General features: G+C 39.6%; 1 protein-coding gene across 1 annotated transcript in view; it reads left to right on the top strand.

The window, feature by feature from the left end:
- The window catches only part of lrrk1 (leucine-rich repeat kinase 1), a 101,066-nt gene that overhangs the window by 30,939 nt on the left and 46,305 nt on the right, over positions 1-23,822 (top strand). The window contains exons 8-16 of the mRNA XM_053319227.1: positions 1,918-2,045; positions 3,283-3,446; positions 4,261-4,398; positions 5,116-5,228; positions 7,453-7,523; positions 11,174-11,303; positions 11,871-11,983; positions 18,536-18,750; positions 21,398-21,562. Coding sequence (XP_053175202.1) covers positions 1,918-2,045; positions 3,283-3,446; positions 4,261-4,398; positions 5,116-5,228; positions 7,453-7,523; positions 11,174-11,303; positions 11,871-11,983; positions 18,536-18,750; positions 21,398-21,562 — 1,237 coding nt within the window. The remainder of the gene's footprint in view (positions 1-1,917; positions 2,046-3,282; positions 3,447-4,260; positions 4,399-5,115; positions 5,229-7,452; positions 7,524-11,173; positions 11,304-11,870; positions 11,984-18,535; positions 18,751-21,397; positions 21,563-23,822) is intronic.

Below are 23,822 nucleotides of genomic sequence, written 5' to 3'. Positions count from 1 at the left end.
CCCGCCTATATACCCACCTATATACCTGCCTATATACCCACCTATATACCCGCCTGTATAGGAGCATATTGGACTCTTGATGGTGATCTTTAAATAACAGTAACATATGCACCAGTGACTTTAGACCTGGTTTTTTGTGGTCAGTAGCACAATGGCCTCAAAATAGCAACGCACCACCAGTGAACCTGACCAACCTCATTTAGAGACCAACACGCCCATAGGTGCACAGACTGGTGCAAGTGCATTTGCTATTTAGACAACATGGGTGCAGGGCGAGAAACACACATGCGCCACGCGGGCCATGCGCCACGCGGACCATCCGCTGTGCGCCGACCGCAAGATAAGGCCTGTAGACTGGAGGAGCCGGGAATCAAACCGCCAATCTTACAATTGGAGGACGACCGCTCTACCTCCTGAGCCACAGCCGCCCCGCCATACCAACTATAAAATGTTCATACAACTTTGAATTTTCAAAGTTATCAGTTGTGTTATCATATCTTTTGTGGTTTTGGAGCAATTTAAGTCCAAAGTCAGGGCTTTTCCAGCTTTTCACAGATCTCACCAGTGTGCCATGTGATTAGGCAGAAATGTTTACACAAGTAAAATCCAGTTTTAAGCCCATGTCTTACCTCAATATGTTAACACAAGCCTCCTCTCTCACACAATGTAAATACTTTTCTCATTGTACTAGTTTTAGAAATCCAACTCTTAATTAATAAGGAGTCATGCTCATGCTCTTGAATGCAATACAGTCTCCAGGCTGTTTGTGTCCTCTCATTCCAGACTTTTCAAGTTACAAATTCCCTCTTAGACACTTTGTACACATATCATGCATTCTCATGATAAAAGAATCCTGCTGCCACTAATGATGCACAAATCTCTGAGCTAAAAGCTCTAGTTTTAGGCAAATAAGTTTCTCAATTTTATTTCAACAGCTTTCCCTGCTAGATGACATTGTTCTAGCTCATACCCACTCATACCCACTCATTTCAATGCATCTCACGAAATTGCGCCGATGAGCAAAGTTGCTTTAAATCTTTATCATGTAACATCATTCAAGAGTGCTTTATAATACCATTAATTAAAATGTAGATTGATATGTACGTTAAATGTAGCTTAACTTCTGTATCCCTTGTAGATCCAAAGGCTGTAAGTTCAAACCAGTGAAGTTGAGGGTGAAAAAAGCAGACACACTTAGGTGGTCCTTATCTGCTGACTGGGACTGCTAAATGCTCTCCCTCGAGTAGTAGTAGTATTATTAGTATTATTAGTATTATTGTTATACAAAAACGTCAGATACTGGCATGCACAAAAACACATGCACATGATAGTCTGGAATAATTACAGCCTACATGTATGCATTGTTCTAAAATGTTAGGTTAGTGCATAACATGGCTGTTATGCAAAAATGAGTATAGGTTCAATTCCACCTATGGGCAATTTTACCTTTGTTAGATTATTTGTTAGTATTATTCAGCTTCCTGCACTGCAAACTAAATTAGCTTTCATCACATCTAGTTTTATTTTATTCTACATTTCAGAGGGCAATATTATATTTATTTCACTCCACTCATCTGACAGCTGTAATTACTACAGTAGTTATTTTGATTAAGACTACTAAGAATATATATAGTGTGAGTATAAAGTCATTAAAATGAGCTCCACTCCCATCAGCTACAACAGTAACACTCAATCCATTTGTTATTAGTCAATAAATGGCTGCAATGCATATGCTAATCCTTATAAAACTACAATACAGACAATAACACAGAGATTCATTCAAATATTCCCTCATGTAATGACTCTTACCTTGACACAAGTATACACTTGTATACACTGATGCATGACATAGGCCTGAGTGCTTTTTATAAATGAATATGATGCAGACTCTGAGCCTCCCTCTTTCCTGTGCTTTAGGTTACAGCAGGTTAATCTGTCTCAGAACCAGCTCACCAGTCTGCCACCTGCGCTTCTCCACCTGACAAACATCCAGAGACTTTCTGCTGCCAAGAACCAGCTAACAGACCTGTTTGACATCCCCACCAGTATGTCCCAACTCCACTGTGTGTGTGTGTGTGTGTGTGTGTGTGTGTGTGTGTGCGAGTGTGCGTGCGTACGTGTGTGTAATTTAGTTTAATTTAATTTAAGTGTATGATAAAGAAAATATTTAGATAATTTTAACATTGGCAAGGACTGTGGTAACTCTCCCTATACCCCAAATATATAAACAAACACAGACGTTTAATGTTAGCATCAATGAATAGTCAACCAGAGATGGCAGCAATGCTACTTGTCCCAGATGCAGGATAACTGGTGTCCTCATTTCCTATCATTTTGTGTCTAAGTGACTAATGGGGACAACCATTTTTGAAATTGGTTCAGTATTGAATGAGATTGCTTCAGCAGGCAGCAATGTAATCCCTTAGCAATAGTCAATGTACATCCACAGTTTTTTTTTTCCACTTACAGGCTCAGATTGTATCTGACAACATTATGGCATGGGCCATACGGTTTATGTTGTTGTTCTTAATCTTTCTTTTCATCAGGTCTGTTTATGTCTCCAAGTCTCGCTCAGTGAGAAGTCTCATTCTGAAATCTCTCAAGAGTTGAGTTGTTGTTCAAGTCTGCTAAATGTTCAGCTATGACTTTGAAAATATTTTAAATGACATTAAACTATGCTTCCTGTATCCCACCACACCAAAGTCCTCCTGTCACACATCTCTCCAATTCTGTCATAGCTGAATTTTGAGCTGATTTCAATAACAACTCAAATCTCACCACATTTCAGAACTAGACTTCTCCTTGAGTGAGACTTGGAGAGACATACACAGACCTGATGAAAAGAAAGAAAGAAAAAAAACATTTAAAAACAACTTTTCCATAATGTTGTCATATTGTTAACTGCCTCCAGCTGTCTACAGTCTGACTTAATACAGAACATCTAAGACTCTTGAAAGTCCCCACACTTCTGCATCCTGCTTCTAGAGAACACTGCTTACCACATTTTACAGATAACAAATTCACAGTGAAGACAAAAATAAGGAGAATGTATAAAAAGATACTTTACAACAGGTTGACTGGACATGCTTAAGCCTCCTCCACATATGCCTTCTTTGCTTTGAATTTGTATGAAACAGCTGGCAGCCCTCAGTATAGCAGTATCCCTACCAGTTCAAAACCCAAAGAAAATAATAAATAAATTACTTTTTCATTTACTATATAAAACATATACAACAGGTCTTATTTAGACTTTTCTTGTGTTCTTTCATTCCATTTTTTTAGCTACTAACTGGATTGGCCTTCGCAAGCTGGAGGAGCTGGATGTCTCTGATAACTGTCTGACCAGTCTACCCACTGCTGTCATGCACTGTTTGAAATCCCTGACCATCCTCAATGTATGCAGGAACAAACTAAGCACCTTCCCTGACCCCTGGGCCTGTCCACTGGTAAGAAACCTGACTGACAAAATGCCACAATGACTGCTAGTTTCAGAGGATTTCTCTTTGAATCATACTGTTGTTCATATTTGATATTTAATGTATTACTTAAAAGAGTTCACTTGATGGCTTCATTTTCATAGAATTGTGTAACAGTGAACTTTATTTCCCATTCATTTGAAGCCCATCAACTACTTCCTTGCAGACATTTAAATTGATACACCAAGCCATGCGCTCCAACTGTCTTATCAGTGTCACATTGTCATGTTAAGACATTTTATTGTCTGAATGCTTGTGTCATATGTCATGCTTAAATATTTTATTGCATTCCACAAGATCCCAAGTCTTTTATTATTGTTGCTATTCTGGCTTCTTGTAAAAGAAAAAAAACCTTTAAAAGATAGCTGATGACACTTTACATTTTTCTTTTTGTCAACAAACACCTTATTCAGACCCAAACTTCCAATGAACTGATCTACTAATAAGTTATGTGTCTATCGAAAGTCAAAAGAGATACGTAAATTCAAAGATACATCTTATTCCTCTGTGCCATAGACCTTAGTTGCTGTCAAAAATCTATTTAAAAACATGAATGAGCCACACTGACGTTCCTGTCTTATTGTCACAGAATATATGATTAAAGGAATATGGGCTCAGTTATGACAGATCTCCAAGTCGTTTAGACAAGACTCATGTCCCCATGTAATTATACAATGACCCACACACTGTAAACTCAAAAGACTTCACATTGATTCATTCAGCAAATGTAATGACTTTACCCACATAATAAAGCAAATGGATTCCTTTATTTTCCCTACTGCAGAAGCAATGCAGAGCTTCTTCAAATGTGATTGAGAGTCTTCCAAAAAACATCTCCATCTTCTGGAGGACTCAGCTGCAGGAGGTGGACTTTTCAGACAACAGTCTGAAGGAGGTGCCCTCATATATATTTGAACTAGAGGTAGGAACCATCATCTGGACCTTTGTACATCATTCTACATCTGTAGGTGTTATGACATAATTGTATCAAGTCTATCTCAGCTCACAGGCTGTGATGTCTTTAGTAGCCTCTAGATGGCAATGCTGCCGTATTCAGGCACGTGTTGGATGAGTGACTTCACATTCTTTTCTGCAGTCTTGGTAGATACAGTACATAATATACACCTTACATTGCAAAAGTATTTGGCACACTTTGCCTACACGAATGATGGACTGAAAATGGTATTCATTTGGGGTTTGGATTGTGGAGCTCAAAAAAAAGAATAAAAGAAAAAAAGAAATTAAAATGTCCAGCCTGTTAATGTGCCACCACAATCTGAAATGAGCAACAACAGCAATGAGAAATCTGAGCAAAGAAAGAGGAAAACAGCACTAGATCTATCTAATATATCTCAAGTAGCAGCTTGTGCTTTTTAGAGAAATCACCATAGAGCAGATTAACAACTGTACAAAACCGCTTTTCTGATATTTGACACCACACCAATAGCCTTTTCTCACTACTATAGTGGTATAGAGGAGCATGCAGAATCAGACAGCAAAATGCATCTAACACAAGGATTGTTTTGACGCTTCTTCACAGGAAAGCTTCCCAGTGATACAGTTAGCCAGGTAATCTGTGTATTCTTTGAGAGGAAAATATATATGTGTTTTACATTTTCTCCACTCATTGTACCATTAGGCTTTGACCTCATTGAGATTGTGTGGGAATCACATTGCAACACTCCCTGCACCGAGTAAGTGGAATTGCTCTCGGCTCAGGACTCTCGATCTTTCAAGGAACCAGCTGGGCAGGTAGGCCCACACTTATACACACTTCCACATGTGTATATATACACTGTCTGCTGAAGCCCAGCTGTTACTTAAGACCTTAGACATTTCAATAATAGAATAGATCTTTATTGTCATTGTCACAAGTACAACAATATTTTAAAGTGCTCACCAGTCAGTGCATCATTCTTAAATAATAAAAAAATAAAAATAGAAATAAATAAAAACAAAAGAAAAAGATGATCAATAAATAATAATATGATGTGTGAAAAAAAGTATGCAGTTTTAATACATATCACAGCATGCTCTATGATATACATCAAATAGCTTGCCAATTGTTATTAAGAATTGAAGTGGTCCAGTCATTGTGGGATGTACAATAAGTAGGAATGTAATGTATCTCTGCTGGAAAGAGAGGATGGACAACATTGGATGTCTTTCTGATATCCAATAGGCCAATATTTTCCAACTCATTTTGGCTGATGCCCCTACCAATATATGTGTCATAACATGACACTAATTTTTTTGTATCTATATGGTTTAGTCAAATTTAAAGCGTTAAAATGTGAAAATAAATGCATGAATAACTAATGCTACTTTAGGCCCAGTATATAATTTCTGCTTTTACTCCATTTTTGGGGGAATATATTATATTATTATTATTATTATTATTAAATCATGGCAAACATTTCCAAGTTTTGTAACTATGAAACCTTTGTAACAAATAATTAAACTTGCTTAAAACATAACACCATATCAACTAGTTTGGCATGATCTTACATTATAACTCTTTCATATTGAATAAAGGTATACATAATAAAGGAATACAATTCTTCTAAATATTACATTTAATCTGGGGAATCATGTCAAGTCAAGTAAACTACATGAAGTGTCTAGTAGTGTAACCACCGTTTAAGAGGCCATTTTGTTAATATTATGAAGAAGGCCACATAACAGGAAGTGGTTTTACAGAGAAGGACTCCTGATCTCAACTGCTACCTGACAAGGTTAGGAGCTTTTAACAATTACTCAGAAATTGGCGTGTCTAGGACTTGGTCAGGTTTGCTCAATTTACATGTCAAATGGTATGACCTTAGAAAAACATTCATAATAATCATAAATATAAATACTTCATGGTAATGCCTGTCAAATTTGATTATACATTTAAATGTCAAATGGTGTAAGATCATAACAACTTAAGACAAAACTGTGCTGCCATTTACCAAGGAGTATGTCCATATTTTCATTGTCATTAATGTTTCCAAAGTGTGGGATATTTTCTTGTAGTTTAGTAAAGAAGGTTTGTTTTAAATTGTCAGTTTTGTGAAATGTTCTTTTTATAGTGTATAGTGCCCTGCAGGGCTTTTCCTTTAGTGCATTCACTGACATGCAGAAAGTCCTTGATACAATATGCTGCCTTAGCTGAACATGAATCTGTGTTCCTGACACCTGGGCTGTTTTTGGAAGATCAAAACTTTGGCCTTTTTTGGATTTACTGCCAGGGCCAGGACTGGCAGTATTGCTCCAGCTGATCAAAGAGCTGCTGCAGCCCCTGTTTTGAGGGTAACATTAGCACCAGGTCATCAGCAAAGAGCAGGAATTTGACCTCTGTGTCTTGAAGTCATGCAATCTATCAGCCGAGGTGTTTCCTATCTGTGCATCCGAATACAACAGCTCTTCCAGAGAACAGTCCCGTGGTCTCCTTCACAGGCTCCACTTCACTCAATTGCCTGACAGACCCGCTTCTTCTTCCCAATTTAATCTGAATAACAAATCAGGTCTCAGTGCATCAGTTCGATCCACACAGAGAGCGGGGCTAGTTTGGAGGCTAGTGGAGGCTAGCTGGCTGTGCTTCCCTGCAGTAATGCTGTGGCTAATGCTTTGCAGACCATCAGAGTAAAACATTCTGGTGGCAAGCACAGCCAGACAGGGGCAAATAAGGCAACAGCTTGTCATATTGGCAGAAATGTTAATTTGGAGCTAATGACAATATTTAATTTTAAAGCTTTTATTGACCATTGCTAATTGTATCTCCAGTAAATGTACTATATCACAGTATACATTATGTAAATATGACAATGCAGAATTACGCTTACTATGATATTGTATGTCATACTCATCATTTTTTATACTCAGACATTTTAATCATATTATCAACAAATTTACAATCAGCACACTTTTTAGTGGTTGCAGAGTTTAATATTTCATGTTACCTGACATCATCTATATTTAAAATTGTGTTTTTTAGAACAGAGGAAGGGCTGAAATCCAGGAGACTGGCTTTCCTGACAACATGGAACAGGAGGGACCCAGACCCAGGTAGCACCTCTTTACATACTATTCATAATCATTTGAGTCTCACTATAAGTAGACATAAAGTTGCTATCACGATTTGTGTCCTTTCCACTATTTGCATAGACTCACAGCCAACCAATGCCATTTCGCCAGTACTATGTAAGCACACAATCATTGCACTTTCATGACTTTTATTTGCCAGAGTATGCGTCTGTGCACATACATGGATTTATAATGGTGTGTAATGTATGCTGTGACTTACATGCTGACTTTGAGCATGTTGTATTTAATAAATATTAATAATTCGAAGACTTTCAAAACGTATTTGTGTAAAAATCCTATCATTCAGATGTGTTTAAATGGCATTTTATGCCATTTTAAAAAATCGATGGGTATATTAAGCACTCAATTGGTATCAATATAATTTTAAGGGTACTTGGATTGGTACTGGTATCATAATTTTTTAAATGATACCCAGCCCTAGTCTCTTCTCACCCCAGGTGTCGTTTACAAGCCTGCATCAGGGAAGGTTGACTTCCTGGCAGATTTGACCTGTTTGGAGAATAGTCAAACGACTGAATGGGATTGGATTAAAAAACACTTGCAAATTGCATTAATTACTCACTTTTCCACACAATAGACAACACACCACTGTTGGAACATATTCATACAATAATTTCCTTTACATGTCCCCCTTTTTGATCATTCTCAACCACTAATCAGAAGTTATGACGAAAAAAATGGGGAGTTTCTGCACTTGGTCAGGAAACTGGTATTGAAGTAAAGAAATAAGGTGCTCTTCAGGAATCAAGCAGGTATACACATGAGAATAAAAAAGACTGTCTAGTTTACTTACAATATGAGTCCCTGATGTAGATGGGCAGTCTAAATTACGTCCAAGGCACTCTGATAGTGAGTTCAAATCAAAATGCACCACCACCATGCTTCATGATGCTGCACCACCAACATGCTTCATGATGCTGCACCACCAACATGCTTCATGATGCTGCACCACCACCATGCTTCATGATGCTGCACCACCAACATGCTTCATGATGCTGCCACCACCATGCTTCATGATGCTGCACCACCATGCTGCATGATGCTGCCACCACCATGCTTCATGATGCTGCCACCACCATGCTGCATGATGCTGCCACCACCATGCTTCATGATGCTGCACCACCATGCTGCATGATGCTGCCACCACCATGCTTCATGATGCAGCACCACCATGCTTCATGATGCTGCACCACCATGCTGCATGATGCTGCCACCACCATGCTTCATGATGCTGCACCACCATGCTGCATGATGCTGCCACCACCATGCTTCATGATGCAGCACCACCATGCTTCATGATGCTGCACCACCATGCTGCATGATGCTGCCACCACCATGCTTCATGATGCAGCACCACCATGCTTCATGATGCTGCACCACCATGCTGCATGATGCTGCCACCACCATGCTTCATGATGCAGCACCACCATGCTTCATGATGCTGCACCACCATGCTGCATGATGCTGCCACCGCCATGCTTCATGATGCAGCACCACCATGCTTCACAGTGGGGATGGTGTGTTTGTGGTGATGTGCAGTGTTTGATGTCTACCAAACATAGTGTCTAGTCTGGTGGCCAAAAAGATCCATTTTGGTCTCATTAGACCAAATAACCTTCTTCCTGTTGACCTTAAAAGCAATAAAAGGGGGAATGAATACTTTTTATAGGGACTATATGCTTATTTGATACATTGTTGTGTGATAAATGGCTTGCATAAAATGGATATTCAACCAAACTCCATGGAGTATGTAGATTTTCACCAGAAGATTTAATTGATTAACACACTTTCATTCAGAGAAGAGTAGCTAATCAGTGAAATCAACTTTTGCTGTTTGTGATCGTAATGAAATCTAACAAACTCTCAGCCATCAATGGCACATGGTGAAATACCCCTGACTTAAGACATAGTCACTTACAGCAGCTCATTTTTGGGCAGGTTCTTGGCGCCATGTCCAGAGTGTAATGAATTCTAAGGTCCTTGAATCTGCCTTTGTCTGGGTCTATATTACCAATATAATTCAATTATCTTTTCAACACGTGTTCATACATAATATCAGATGAGGACGTACTCATAAAGGCTACAATCTGGACATCAGTAGTTGTGCAGATCTCCTGTAGCTTTATCGCTTGTCTGCAGTCGGCATAAAACCCTCCTCCATGACAACAGACTTCGAGTATGTCTGCAGCTTGTCTAGGGTGGCAACATGAATTATCTTGGTGTCTTTGGTGTCATTCTCATTGATGGTGTAGCTGCAGTACTGTGCATAATGTCCTGGTGAGTCATTTCTGCCAGTCGCTAAAAAAACATTCATATAACATAAAGTTTAAGCTATGCACCTAGTACCACAACAACCTTACCAGAGGTCCATTATTGTGTCAGCAAAGTATGTGTCCTGCAAAGAGAAGGAGGTGCTCCTGTTAACCATCCCCATGTCCATACATTTGAACAAGAGGGCAACCTGTGTGTTGTTGCTGCTCTGAGCATTAAAGAAAGTGTGACTACTTTGTTGTATCATTTCTCATTTGTCTCACCAACTAAGTTTTAGTGACTACTCTATGCATGATTATACACAACCAGACATGGCAGGATCTGTAATGATAATAAACAGATGTTTGTTTCTCTTTCACACAGGAACACATGGCTCCAATGCACAAACATGATTTCTATGTCTAGGCTATCATTAAGCATTTAAATCTTTTACATATTCACATAAGCATTTTCATATACACAGAATAATTTCCCTCACAATATGGATGTCAGAAATTTCACATTCAAGTGAATGATGACATAAGATTTATCATTCCTCCTCACTTTTCAGAATTATTTACTGACCTGTTTTGAAGATGTAATGGTGTGCAAACACTTGAAACATTTCAAAATATTCCAAAATACAAAATTACTTGCAAATTTGACCAATTACTACCTTTAAATTCACAAAAACCTTGTTCAGAACCACTGTTAGGAGCTCAGTTTGGAATAAAGCCAACACTTGACATCAACAATTCAACTTCCTTAGATATACACTGCCTGGCCAAAAAATAAGTCGCCACCATATTAACGCCTGAGACACTTTGTTTTCCCTGAAAATAGACACAGCTCCATCCCAGCCTTTACATGGCTGCCAAGGCATATAAACAAAACAGACCATTTATAACCTTCCCCCTAAACTGAACCATCACTGACCCTGTTCCACAAACTAACCTTTTGATTTATGCAGCTTGTTAGAAATAAATACAGCCTCCCCAAAAGGGGAAAATTACTCCAATTAATTAAACTGTCTTCTAACAGATAAATGTCCTGTCCGGTACTGTCTATCCTGATGTAATGAATACAATGCATATTGATTTAATATAAAACTATTGTGTGACTTGCTTTATTTCATGAGTGTTGCATAATGTTCTAAATGCTGTTTCAGAGGAACTTCATACTGCCAGGAATATAATTCCATAAAGGTTGCTGCTTACTTGTTAATTTTTCTTTGGAAATGTTTGGCACTAGCATAGGTCCATATTCCAGTTCCAGTATTAGTTACATTTCAATAAACTGTCCAGTGACTTGCTGTGTGTTTGAGTACATGTTCTGACCCCTGTGTGGCTCTGTCTTGACAGTGTGTCCCATAGAGTTTCCCATCATTCTGCGGGATTCACTGGAAGTGCTTCTCTTGAATGACAACCAGCTTGAGTGTGTTCCCCAGTCAGTGTGTGTTCTGCACAGCCTCACTGAGTTCTACCTCTCCAAGTAAGTCCCTCTCAGTCCTCCCCCTGTTACATTGATGATTCTGTTCTTATGGAGGAAAAAAAACTTATTTGTTATTGGTTTGCTGCACTGGCTAAAGGATTTTTGTTTAATAACACAATAAAGAGTCAAATGTTTGACTTCTGAAAAGAACAAATTTGAACTAAAGTAGTTCAGCCACCCATGTACCACTGGGAACCACTGCTGGGTATGGGGTCCTGCTGCAGCTGTTTGCAGCTGTTGTATACAAGGAGCAAATTGCTCCGCTCTCAGACATCCCTTCAGAGTTATTTAATTGTTCAGGAAGTCACGGATCCTCATTTTCCAGTTGCTGCCAAAATGTTTTTGGCAGCACAGCCGAGTGGGGTGCTGAAAAAAAGTGGGATTTGGGGACTTGTGTGCCTCTTTCTATGGTGATCACAAGATCTAATTAGTTGTATTTATTAAAATTAGAAACCATTTGAATAAGTTATTTAAAACTGACAAAGCCATTTGGATGGTAGATAGCTTTTCACATTCTGTCTATAATGTGAGTCATTGAACTATGCCCCCCCCCCCTTCTGGAAACAGTAATCCTGGAATCCGGGAGCTCCCAGCAGAGCTCGGTCAACTCTCCAACCTATGGCAGCTGGACATTGAAGACCTCCCCATTACCAATGTCCCCCAGGAAGTAAGAAAAGAAGGTACTGTATCGTCAGTATTTAAAGTCTCCCTCTACTGAAGGTTATACATTTTCAATTGTATGTTGTATGTATGGGGAAATATGGTTTTCCGTTTCATCTTTATTTTTGTAGCTTTGGCCATAATCAGATATGATAAAACTATACTTGTCAAATTAATAGCTGCACTGGGAATACTGTGACTTTGTTTGTCTGAGCTGGAAGTTTGTCTCCAACCTGTCAGATCATCTGACTGCTTGTGGTTCTTGACATTTCTTACTTTATTTTTACCCTGACCCTGATGAAGGACACAAGCCGAAATATGTTGGTCTATTTATAAAGTTGTTCTATACTACTAAATGTTGCTGGAGCTTTGACTTACTTTCTACTCTATTGTTACCACTTTAGTCAGTTTAATCTGAAACAATTCTTTTTTTTTTCAAATATGTTTTATTGAGCACCAACCATACAAAGTGTATACAATGTGAAACAGTGCTTGAACATATGAGACAGTGCACACATTTTTTCCCATTTTTTCACCCCCCCTTCCCTCCTCCCCTCTCCCTCCTCCCTCCAATATACCATCTCTATCCCCTACCTGAAATCCCACTCCCCTACTCTTGGGTGACAGACACAAAAAAAAAAAAAAAAAAGGGAAAACAGGACCTAACAAAAGCGAAACTAACAACAACAACAGAAATAAACACCAAAAAAAAAAAAAAAAAAAAAATAACCCTTTGCATTAGTGGTTAATTACACTGTGAGTCTAAATGATATATTTCACTCAGAATATTTCACTCATCAGGCATGATGTCTAGGGAGTCTATGATGGAGAGCAAGGGGCTCCAAGTTTTATCAAATTTCCTCAAGGAGCCTCTAAGGGAGAATCTTAGCCTCTCAAGTTTTAGATTATATAGAACCTCCTTAATCCATCTGTCATGTGACGGAGGCAGAGCCTGCTTCCAGTTAAGTAATATCAAGCGCCTGGCAAGCAGGGTACAGAAGGCCATAGAGTGTTGTGCTTCAGCAGTTAGAGTGTTGCCATATGGTATACCAAAAAGGGCAGACAAAGGATGTGGGTTTGCTACACAGTGGTAGGCCGTGTGAAGAGTGTCAAATATTTTAGACCAAAAGTCCGCTAGCTTTGGACACGACCAAAACATGTGAATGAGGTCTGCAGGAGATTGGTTGCACCTATTACAAGCATCTGCAACATTGGGGTAAAACTTGGACAATCTGTGATTAGTGTAGTAGGTCCTATGTATTAGTTTACTTTGAATCAGTCCGTGCCGGGCACAGATGGAGAAATCATGGACTAACTCCAGAATATGGTCCCATTGTTCTTCTTCAATATGCCCCAAGTCCTGCTCCCATGAGTCTCTGGTTTTTTGGGGAAAATTAGAGAAGGTGGAATCAAGGGCTTTATAGATAAAAGAAATAGCTCCCCTCTGATCGGGGTTTATTTTCAGAAGTGTGTCTACCAAGGTCTCTGGAGGGAGACTTGGAAAATTAGGGTAGTTTCTTTGTACAAAATGCCTAATTTGAAAGAAACGAAAAAGATGAGCAGACGGAAGTTGAAATTTGGCTGACAGGTCGGTGAAGGACATGAAGGTACCATTGTCATAGAGGTCTTTGATAGCTGTGATACCTCTGTCACTCCAGAGTTGAAAGGCAGAATCCATAATAGATGGTTTGAAACTATGATTGCGGGACACTGAAGCATGGATAGAAGAATGTTGCAGGCTAAAATGCTTTCTGAATTGCATCCATATTTTAAACGATTGAATGACTACAGGGTTAACACTAATTTCAGTTGTTGACATAGGAAGCTGGGAGCATAACCATGACTGTAATGAGGTCTTAGAGGAAGAAAATTCCACTTGGACCCAGGCTGGCTGATTGGCAGTGGTTTCGACTGTCCAGTATAGGAGTTTTTGAATGTTAGCCGCCCAGTAGTAATGTATAAAATTGGGGAGGGCTAGCCCCCCAGACCGTTTAGGGAGCTGCAGTATATTTTTCCGCATGCGCACTGGTTTATTGCCCCAAAGAAAATGAGAGATTAATTTATCTACTTTGGCAAAGAACTTCTTTGATATAAGTACCAGGATATGTTGAAATAGGTAAAGGAACTTCGGGAGGATGGTCATTTTGATTAGGTTTACCCTGCCAGCTAGGGAGAGAGGTAGAGTAGACCATCTATTGAAGTCTTCCTCAACTTTTTTAAGCAAAGGGACAAAATTGCTATTGAAAGTGTTTGCCAATGACCCAGTGATAAAAACACCCAAATATTTGAAACCTTGGTCCACCAATTTAAAAGGAGCTACATGGTTTGGCAATTTACCTACTAAGTTGTTGACTGCAAACATTGTTTTAAGATATCTAGAATTACAGGGAGAGAGGTAGAAGGGTTGGACACATACAGAAGCAAGTCGTCCGCGTACAGAGATAGCTTGTGTACTGTTCCTTGACGTAAAATGCCCTCAAAATTTTCTTCAGATCTTAGCCAGATAGCCAAGGGCTCAATGGCTATGGCAAACAGTAAGGGGGACAGTGGACACCCCTGTCTTGTGCCACGTTGAAGTTGAAAAGAGGGTGAGAGCACGTTGTTTGTTTGTATAGATGCTACTGGGGATGAATATAACAACTTTACCCATGATATAAAACCTGAACCCAAACCAAATCTATCCATCATCTCAAAAAGAAACTCCCACTCCACCCTATCAAAAGCTTTTTCAGCATCCAGCGACACCACTATCTCAGGGGTGCTGGCGCTCGGCATGGTCAGAATGTTCAGGAGTCTCCTGGTGTTGTGAAATGAGTGCCTCCCCAGCATGAAGCCTGTTTGATCTGCTGAAATGATCTCTGGCAGAACCTTCTGAAGACGGAGGGCTAAAATCAAGAATTTGATCAAGAATTTTGTAATCCACATTTAATAATGATATGGGTCTGAAGCTACTACAAAGTAAGGGGTCCTTGTCCTTTTTTAGGAGAAGAGTAATTGTGGCATTGGTCAAGGTAGGAGGAAGTCGGCCAAGTGACAAAGCATCATTAAACATGTCACTTAGAACTGTGGAGAGAAGTGGGGCAAATTTCTTATAAAATTCTACTGTGTATCCATCTGGACCAGGTGATTTTCCACTCTGCAATGTAGTTATCGCCCTCATAATCTCAGATGTGGAGATCGGTTCAGCTAAACTTTCAACTAACTCCTGATCCACTCTAGGAAACTCGATGGTGGTTAACACACTTGCTGAACTGGTGTTCGGGTGGCTGGAGGCATATAGATCAGAGTAAAATTTAGAGAATGTTTCATTTATAGACTTTGGGTCAGTGGTAGTGGCGCCTGATGAAGATTTAATACTAGGAATGAACCTAGATGCTGCTGCAGCTCTGGCTTGCTGGGCAAGGAGTTTACCAGCTTTGTCCCCTGACTCAAAAATTCTTTGTCTCGACTTAAGCAATTGAATTTCTGCATCATTTGAGGTTAGAAGGTTGAACTCTGTTTGATATTGTAGACACTTTTTATAAAGTGCAGGGTCCGGATTATTTGCATAGCTTTCATCAATTTCCAGAATCTTTTGTGCTAGCTCAGTTTGACTAGACATGGTAATTTTTCTGAGGTGGGCTGTGTAAGAAATTATATGGCCTCTTAAATATGCCTTAAAGGACTCCCATAAGGTGCCCCTCGACACGTCTGGTTTGTCATTCATTTCAAAAAATAGCTCAATGTTTGATCTTAAGGAGTACACCAAAGAATCATTGGCAAGCACATTTGAATTAAATCTCCATGGTTTGAAAGAACGGTTGTGATCTGGGAAGTTTATGTCTAGTGAGGTGGGAGCATGATCTGAGATCACAATGCTATGGTAATCGCATGAGGAAACATTTGAAAGCAGTCTTTTATCTATAAAAAAATCTATTCGAGAATAGGTATGGTGGACATGTGAGAAGAAAGAAAAAGTTTTTTTTTCAGGGAATTTACGCCTCCATGGATCAGTCAAGCCCAGCTCTTCTGCAAAAGACGCTAATAGCTTAGCAGACTTCGTGATGGAGTGCGGTCTATTGGAAGACCTATCCAAATCAGCATTTTGTACAAAGTTGAAATCTCCACCAATGATAATGTGGTATGTTTCAATATTGGGAATAGAAGTAAAGATCCTTGAAATAAATCGTTCATCATCCCAATTAGGTGCATAGATGCTAGCTAAGATGACTTTGATGTGACAGTGTCCCTGACACAATAACAAACCGGCCAGTTGAGTCCTCAATAACATCTTCTGCTACAAATGGAATATTATTTTGGACCAATATGGCTGTACCCCTGGCTCTTGCACTAAATTTTGAGTGATATAATTGGCTGAACCTACTCCTTTTGATTCGCATAGTCTCACCACTATGTAAATGGGTCTCCTGCAGGAATACTATATCTCCTTTCAGAACTTGAAGATGAGAAACAATCTTATTTATCTTAGTAGGTTGGTTTGCGCCCTTGACATTCCATGATATGAAGCGAATATTATTCATTGCGTGTCTACTTTCCATTAAGGCAAAAGTGAGTAAAGATTACAGTGTAATATATATGAGTAGTACATGTGACAAAGGGGGGGGGGGAAAAAGAAGCACAACAACCACAATACGACAACAGAAAAGAAAACAACCAAACAGGTGTTTGTAAGTAAAAGGAGAAGAGACATGTAGCACCCCCCACCCCGCAAGCATCCCCACTTCAGACACAGACGTGCCCTGAAGCCTACTACTTATCAAAATTCTCCCAGAGCCCCTTTCCCTTTTAAACTCCTGCCCCGCCACACAGTCAAAAAACAAACAAACAAACAAGTGATTTAACTTTCTTTTCCCTCTTTTCAAAACACTTCTGAACAGCGGTTTTTTCCCTTTCTTTTTTTTTTTTTTTTTAAATAGTTCATGCTGACGCAGTGAGGTGAGTAGTCATACAGTCCAGAAAAAAGGAAAGTGCTTCACTGCAACTCGCACCAAAACTCACATTGACCTGCATCCCAGTATGGCCCACAGTAGTCCGTATTATATAACCCATGGCCATGTTTACTTCAAATAAGGGTTACAATCAAGATATAGGTTAAATTGAAATTAAATAATAATGTATCAACGGAGTATCACTCAGAAACAAAAAATAGTCTAACTGTAAACCCATCAGACCGTTTGAGATTATAATTTAGCTTAGGCTGGCTGCTGGTCAAGTTTGTCCATTTGGGTAGAGAAAAACGCAAGCCAGGAAAAATATATAATAAAGTAAAAATGAGTAGAAATAAGAGTAACCTGAATAGCAAATTGCCTCTTGTTGGGATCAGTCGTCCTTCGCCATCAAAGATCCAGATTTCTGGTGTGATGCCAGGAACTGCTGGGCTTCCTTCACCGAAAAGAGTTGCCGTCTCTCCCCGTTGTCAGCCCTGATGAACAGTCGCGCTGGATACAGTAGGGAAGGCTTGAACTGGAGAGTGAACAGCTGGCGCATGACTTCTCTGTACTCAGCTCGCTGGTCCATCACATCAGGACAGTAATCATCGTATAAGTACACCGACTTGCCATCATATTTTAGGTCATCTAGTTTCTTGCGGGCAGCACGAATTACCATATCCTTGGTTTGAAATTTGTGGAAGCAAATGATCACAGCCCTAGGTTTATCTCCCTCTGCTGGTTTGGGTCTCAGCGCACGGTGAGCTCTGTCGAGTTCTGGGGGAGAAGTCAGCACATCTTTGCCCAGTATATCCACCAGGAAGTTAGAGAAAAATATTGTTGGTCGTCTACTTCTCCCCTCCAAGTCGGTTATCTTGGCTTTCAGTTTAGCGTTATCATCAGCCATGCTGGTTAGCTGAGATTCCAATGACTGCAATTGAGTCAGCCCAGATTCCAGGTCGGAAATGCGTTGTTCATGATTAGTAACTGTAGTCTGTATACCGTCTAACCTGGCGTCAATGGTAGTGAGTTTGTTTTCAAATCTGACGGACAGTGAATCAGGCTTCGTTAGCAAGTCCGCCCGCAGTTCAGCTAGCATGCTAGCTAAAGTAGCATTGTCGATGGCAGAGTCCGGTGAAACAAGTTCTTTCTTTGATTGTTTAGTGGTTTTAGACATATTGGCTGGCTAAAACTGTCAAATAAATGTTTAAAAGCAGTTGTAGTGAGGTTAAGATTAATCCGACTGAATAGTACTGAAAATAGAGACTGTGTGGCAGGAGCCTGGAAAAAACACCACTACTCCATTCCACTCACCAACCGGAAGTCTCCTGAAACAATTCTTGCATAGAATATTTCTTATTTGATCATATTTATTGCATAAAATCTTAATGATGGATTAGTGATTAGTAATTACAGCAGTCAGGTAAATGTAAACCTGTATATTTTCCTGAAATGTAGTGGGGTAGAAAAATGAACTAGTCTAAAATAGAAACACTTCAGTGAAGTAAGTCAAAAGTACTTGGGTAAATGTAGCTGTATTTGGTTTGTTGCAATGGGGGCACCTGTCTGTAGATTCTAACAGGTAACATGTGCTGTAATTTCCAAGTTCTTCAAAAACAAATGTTGACCTTTCTGATTTGTCAGGTCCTGCATCTGTCCTGGCTTTCCTCCGAGCGCACCTTCGAAAGGCAGAACCCTGTAAACTACTGAAGATGCTTGTCATTGGTCCACCAAGGCAGGGGAAGACTGCCCTTCTGGAGACTCTACAGACTGGAAGGGCATCCCCCTTCACCCCAGCAGAATGCAGCATCTCTACCTCGACCTGGGAGCTGGAAAAACCCAGCGGAGGCAAAAACAATGTGAGGGAAATAAATACTTACAGTATACTGTGCATTCAGTTTGGACAAACGCGGATAGATTTAAAACCATAGAGGTAGTATTTTTCAAGATCTCCAATTAATAAAATAGAGTTCCCTTACAAATTAAAAAGGGAATGGTATTGTTTTTATTTGTATGGTAACTAATAACTATAGTCCTGCTCCAAAAGACTGCTTAATTTATTTAGTCCTATGATTTATGTGGCTTTCTAATTCAGAAATACTGTACTGAAAGCATTTCCACCTGAAGTCAAAATTAGTCTGTTTCTGTTTTGGCAACAAAAATTGTGTCAAAGGGATTTTAACAGTGCGGCTCTGTGGATAGCAATGTAAGTCTGACTGTCCATCACTTTGGTGACGCTGTGGCTCAGGAAGTAGAGCAGTCGTCCACCAATCAGAAGATCAGCGGTTTGATTTCCCAGCTCCTCCAGTCCACATGTCAATGTGTCCTTGGGCAAGATACTTAACCTCAAACGGTGTATGAATGTGTGTGAATGGTTAGTCTCTCTCCACAAGCTTGTTGGTCAAAAAGACTAGAAAAGCACTATATAAGCACAGTTCATTTACCATATACTATTGGATGGATTGTCCTTGTTTTTAGTACAAACATGTATGGTCCCTAGACGATGAAACCTTGTAACTTTAGTGATCCCCAGACTTTTCACTAGAGCCACCATAAGGTTGACATTTTGGGGTTTGTGTGTCTATCGGATGGACTGCCATGACATTTGGAACACACATTCATATTCCACTCAGGATGCATAGCACCTTTTTAATCTTTTCATCTAGCACTATCATATGGTCAACATGTTAATCTGTGTAAAACATTGGTGTACAACCAATAACATTCCCATCAGCCTCAACTGTACTGTGTGTAATTTGTGTAATTACACTACACAGCCTGTAAACTCAGCCAACTCTCCTTATTTTCCTCTTGTCACACTATGCCTTCACTGGGCCCAATAGCATCCCAGCAAAGGTGAAAACTACAGACCAGTTTCACTGGTGCTCTTCCTATCAAAAATACACAAGTGTGCAGTCTTTAATCAAGAGTCTGAATTCCTTTCTGATAACAATTTGTACAATTCAATCAGTCTGGCTTTAAGCAGGGTCACTCTACCGAGACTGCAATTCTGTCGATAATGGAATGACTGCATTCAGCTAGAGCTGTTGATCAGTCCTCAGCTCTACTGCTGCTAGATGTTTCAGCTGACATGACATTTCATCCATGTCTTGGCATGGATGAAACAATGCCACCTTCAACTTAACCACTCTCGGACTGAGCTCCCTGTCATTGCAGCCAGTCTCTCTATACAACAACAGATCAATATCCAGCTTCAATCAACCCAACTCATGCTGACAAAGTCTGCCAGAAACTTGGGTGTCATAACTGATGACCAATTCACGTTTAGGGCTCTCATGACCTCAATTGCTTCGTCGTATCAATTGACTCCTGACAATCAGGAAGATCAGACCTTACTTGCCCAAGCACGCAGCACAGCTCCTGATACAGGTTCTCATAATATCTCATATTGACTATATCCTTACTGGCAGGCCTCCCCACATGTACTGTATGTTCAAACCTCTTCAGATGATTGCGGTGGCATGACAGGTCTGGAGTGTATGTCTCCCAATTATTGCTTGCATCAAATTCAGAACTCTGACACTGACACCCACAAAACAGCAACTAAAACCACTGCTGCCTCCCTGTGCACTCCCTCCCGCTCACGATGCTCTGCCAATGAAAGGCCCCTGGTACAACCACAATATATACATATATATATATATATATATATATATATATATATATATATATATATATGGTGAGGTTTGCCCTCACCACATCAATGTCTACTGTGCCGCTGCTCCTCCTGCAGCCCGTAATGGTCTTCATACCATCCCACATGTCTCTCAGGTTATTTTCCTGCAGCTTTTTTTCCACCTTCCTTCAGTATGACTCCTTGGCCTCTTACAGCCTGACCCTGACTCCCCCTGTAGGTGCTTCAACTCCATCTGGTCTCAATCCTTGAACGCTCTCTTCTTATTGTTAAGGAGGTCCTTGACATCATTAATAATCCAAGGTTTGTTATTTGGAAAGCAGTGTACAGTTTTTGCGGGAACTACAACATCCATACAGGAGTCTGTAGTTCCCTGGTGCTGGAACTGTTTACCAAACTCTTTTCGATCTGCAGAGTCCCTCTCAGAAGAAGACACAGCTTTTCTGCAAGAATGTCCACACTTGAAAAACTGTCCTATCCTATCCTAACTTAGCTTTATGGTACTTAACCAAAGCATCAGCTAAATGAATGAAATTGTAATTGATTGTAAACTTAACTACTGGTAGTTCAGTTGAGCTGCGAGTGATATCACTTTATCAATTTATCAGATTTCATGCAGCACCTTTTTTTCATATGCAGTAGTACTCATGATATGACAAAGGCCTGGAATTCACCTATAACCCAAGATCCCCTTGCACTGAAGGTATATCTCTGTATTCTCTTGGGTATAGTTATCCAAGTGTTTAGATAGAAGATAGACGGTGGATTATTTTATTTTTTTATTATTTCTGACTCATCACTATCCAGCGTCTTTTTGCTTCTTGGCTCATCTCTCGTCTTATTTCACACAGAAGGACTCGGTGGTATTCAACGTGTGGGACATCGGAGGTCAAGCCAGCATGTCCACAGTGAATCAGTGTTTTTTCACTGATAAGGCCTTGTACATGGTGATCTGGAACCTGGCTCTGGGAGAGGAGGCTGTGGCTAACCTGCAGACATGGCTGCTCAACATAGAGGTAACATGTAGCTCACTCACACACACTTCTATAGACTCACTGAGAGCCAGTAGGAGGGGGGAGTAATCTGCTTTACTGCAATAACATTCCCTTTGCTTTCTGCCGATGAGTGTGGTCAGTTAACAGCATTAATCTGTTAAACAACACACTGTCCCACCAGTGGGAAACTTTGGTTCAGGATCACTTATATTCATTCTGACTTTTTGTTTGTAAAATTTAGAAGAGTTACCTTTCAAATGAATACAGGGTTACTATTATAATGAACAGTAACTTTATTATAGTAGTACATTATTTTTGGTTTATGTAAAAAAAAGGGGTGGGGGGGTATCTGGTCTTGATTTGTTTCTGAATCTGACTTTGGTGTTTTTTCCTTGCCAGTCTTATCTTGATGCAGTTCTGTTAATGTGGCTCTTAATCAAATTTTTTATTCAAATTTACCACATAGGACCTACCTCCCCTGCTGAGTGGCGATCAGTGCCTCTATCTATCAAAGTTCTGAATTTCACTTAAAAACATTCAACAAAATCGACAAAAGGGCAAAAAAGAATAAGACACAGTACTTATCAAGTCCAGTCCACCAACAGTGAAGTAAAGGAATACTGCAACTCTTCAGTGAGCACATGATTAATTACATTAGCATTTACATAAATCTACCACATTTTTCATGAAGATGTATTTATCTTCTTACAAAGAGTTTTATTTATTTAAAAATAGTAAATTAAATATAAACCAAACAATATGAAACTTAAAAAATTGAGAAAATATGTAATAAAGAGAATGTAAGACCACATTTGCATGTGCAGGCAAATAAAATAGAGAAAAAAGAGATAAGTTAATAATTAGCTTTTTTCATGTCATTGAAACTCCTATGAAAAAAATAGTGTAATGTTCGGTCAAAAATGTGTTTGGAGGAATAGTGTACAATACAGCCACTGCTAACTGCTAAGTTAAAGTTGTAGTATCAGATAACATATTGCCTCAGGTTTCAGATGATATGCTCTGTGTTCCAGAAATTCCCACAACATGTAAAAAATTACACTGATAACAAATGTTTTATTGCACCAGTTCCTTTTGTCCTTCACCAATAACTATGATGAATCGTTTTTATCAAGTTTACAAGTAGTTCAAAAAGATCAGGGTGTTCTTTTTTACTGTTAGCATTTCACCTAGAAGTTTGATAAATATGGGCTGAGATTCCTGTTTAGGATATTAGCCCCTGATTTGATTCTGGCACTAATGCTAAAGTCTGTACAGTGTTAAGGACTGACACATCTAACAAATGGCTTATTGGCTAAAACATTTTTTTGACCATTTTCATGAAAAGTGACCAAGTTAGACATTGGGCCCCATCTTGCACCAGGCACACAGCAGATAGCGGGCACGACGTATGTGTCTTTATTAGTTTCAGGCCGACGCAGTTGTCTGAATAGCAAATGCACTTGCACCAGTCTGTGCACCTATGGGCGTGTTGGTCTCAAAATGAGGTTGGTCAGGTGCATTGGTGGAGCGTTGCTATTTTGAGGCAGAGGAAAGCGATTGTACCACTGACCAAAAAAAAAAACAGGTCTAAAGTCACTGGAGCATATGTTACTGTTAATTTAACAGCGCATTATTAAGATTTTAATAGGCGGGTGCACAATGAATGTACACTCTGCTTGTTAGACACACAGGGACTGGACAGAGAGCAGCACACAAAACATACAAACAAATAAAATAAAAGTAGCCTATTACATCAACATATTTAAAAAATGCATGTCAAATTGGTTAGTCATAATATTTATCAGATTTAATTCATTGTAAAAAATAAGATTACATGAGAATGAGTCTTCCACTACTGTGTATGTTCCTATGGGCGGGGGGGGGGGGCACCTTGGAGAGTGCCACTGCAGACAGTCCTAACAACTGTATGAAGGGCAGTTTTTAAAGCAGTTTTTGAACAACATTTAACACATATATTTGAGATTACATGAATCAGGTTTATATACTATCAACAATTATAACCCTGCTGAGTTTACCTGTTGATGACTAAAGAAAAACCTTTTTAAAGAGAACCAAATAAACAAATAAAATCAAAGTGCCATGATGTCTGTGTGGTGCAGCTGTATGCACAGTGACCTGATGGAGGAGACGTGAAAATATGCAGCACAGAGTGAGTTGTTGGTGTTTTTGTGGAGAATGAGTCTCAGAACCAGGTCTGCTTCTGGAGCAAAGATGCTCCACTGCCACTTAGTGATTTTATCAACAAGAATAGCATCTGAAC

This window comes from Scomber japonicus, chromosome 1 (assembly GCF_027409825.1).
Source record: "Scomber japonicus isolate fScoJap1 chromosome 1, fScoJap1.pri, whole genome shotgun sequence".
Taxonomy (NCBI): domain Eukaryota; kingdom Metazoa; phylum Chordata; class Actinopteri; order Scombriformes; family Scombridae; genus Scomber; species Scomber japonicus.
The sequence above is the reverse complement of the archived record's forward strand: the minus strand, read 5'-3'. Positions and strand labels throughout refer to the sequence as shown.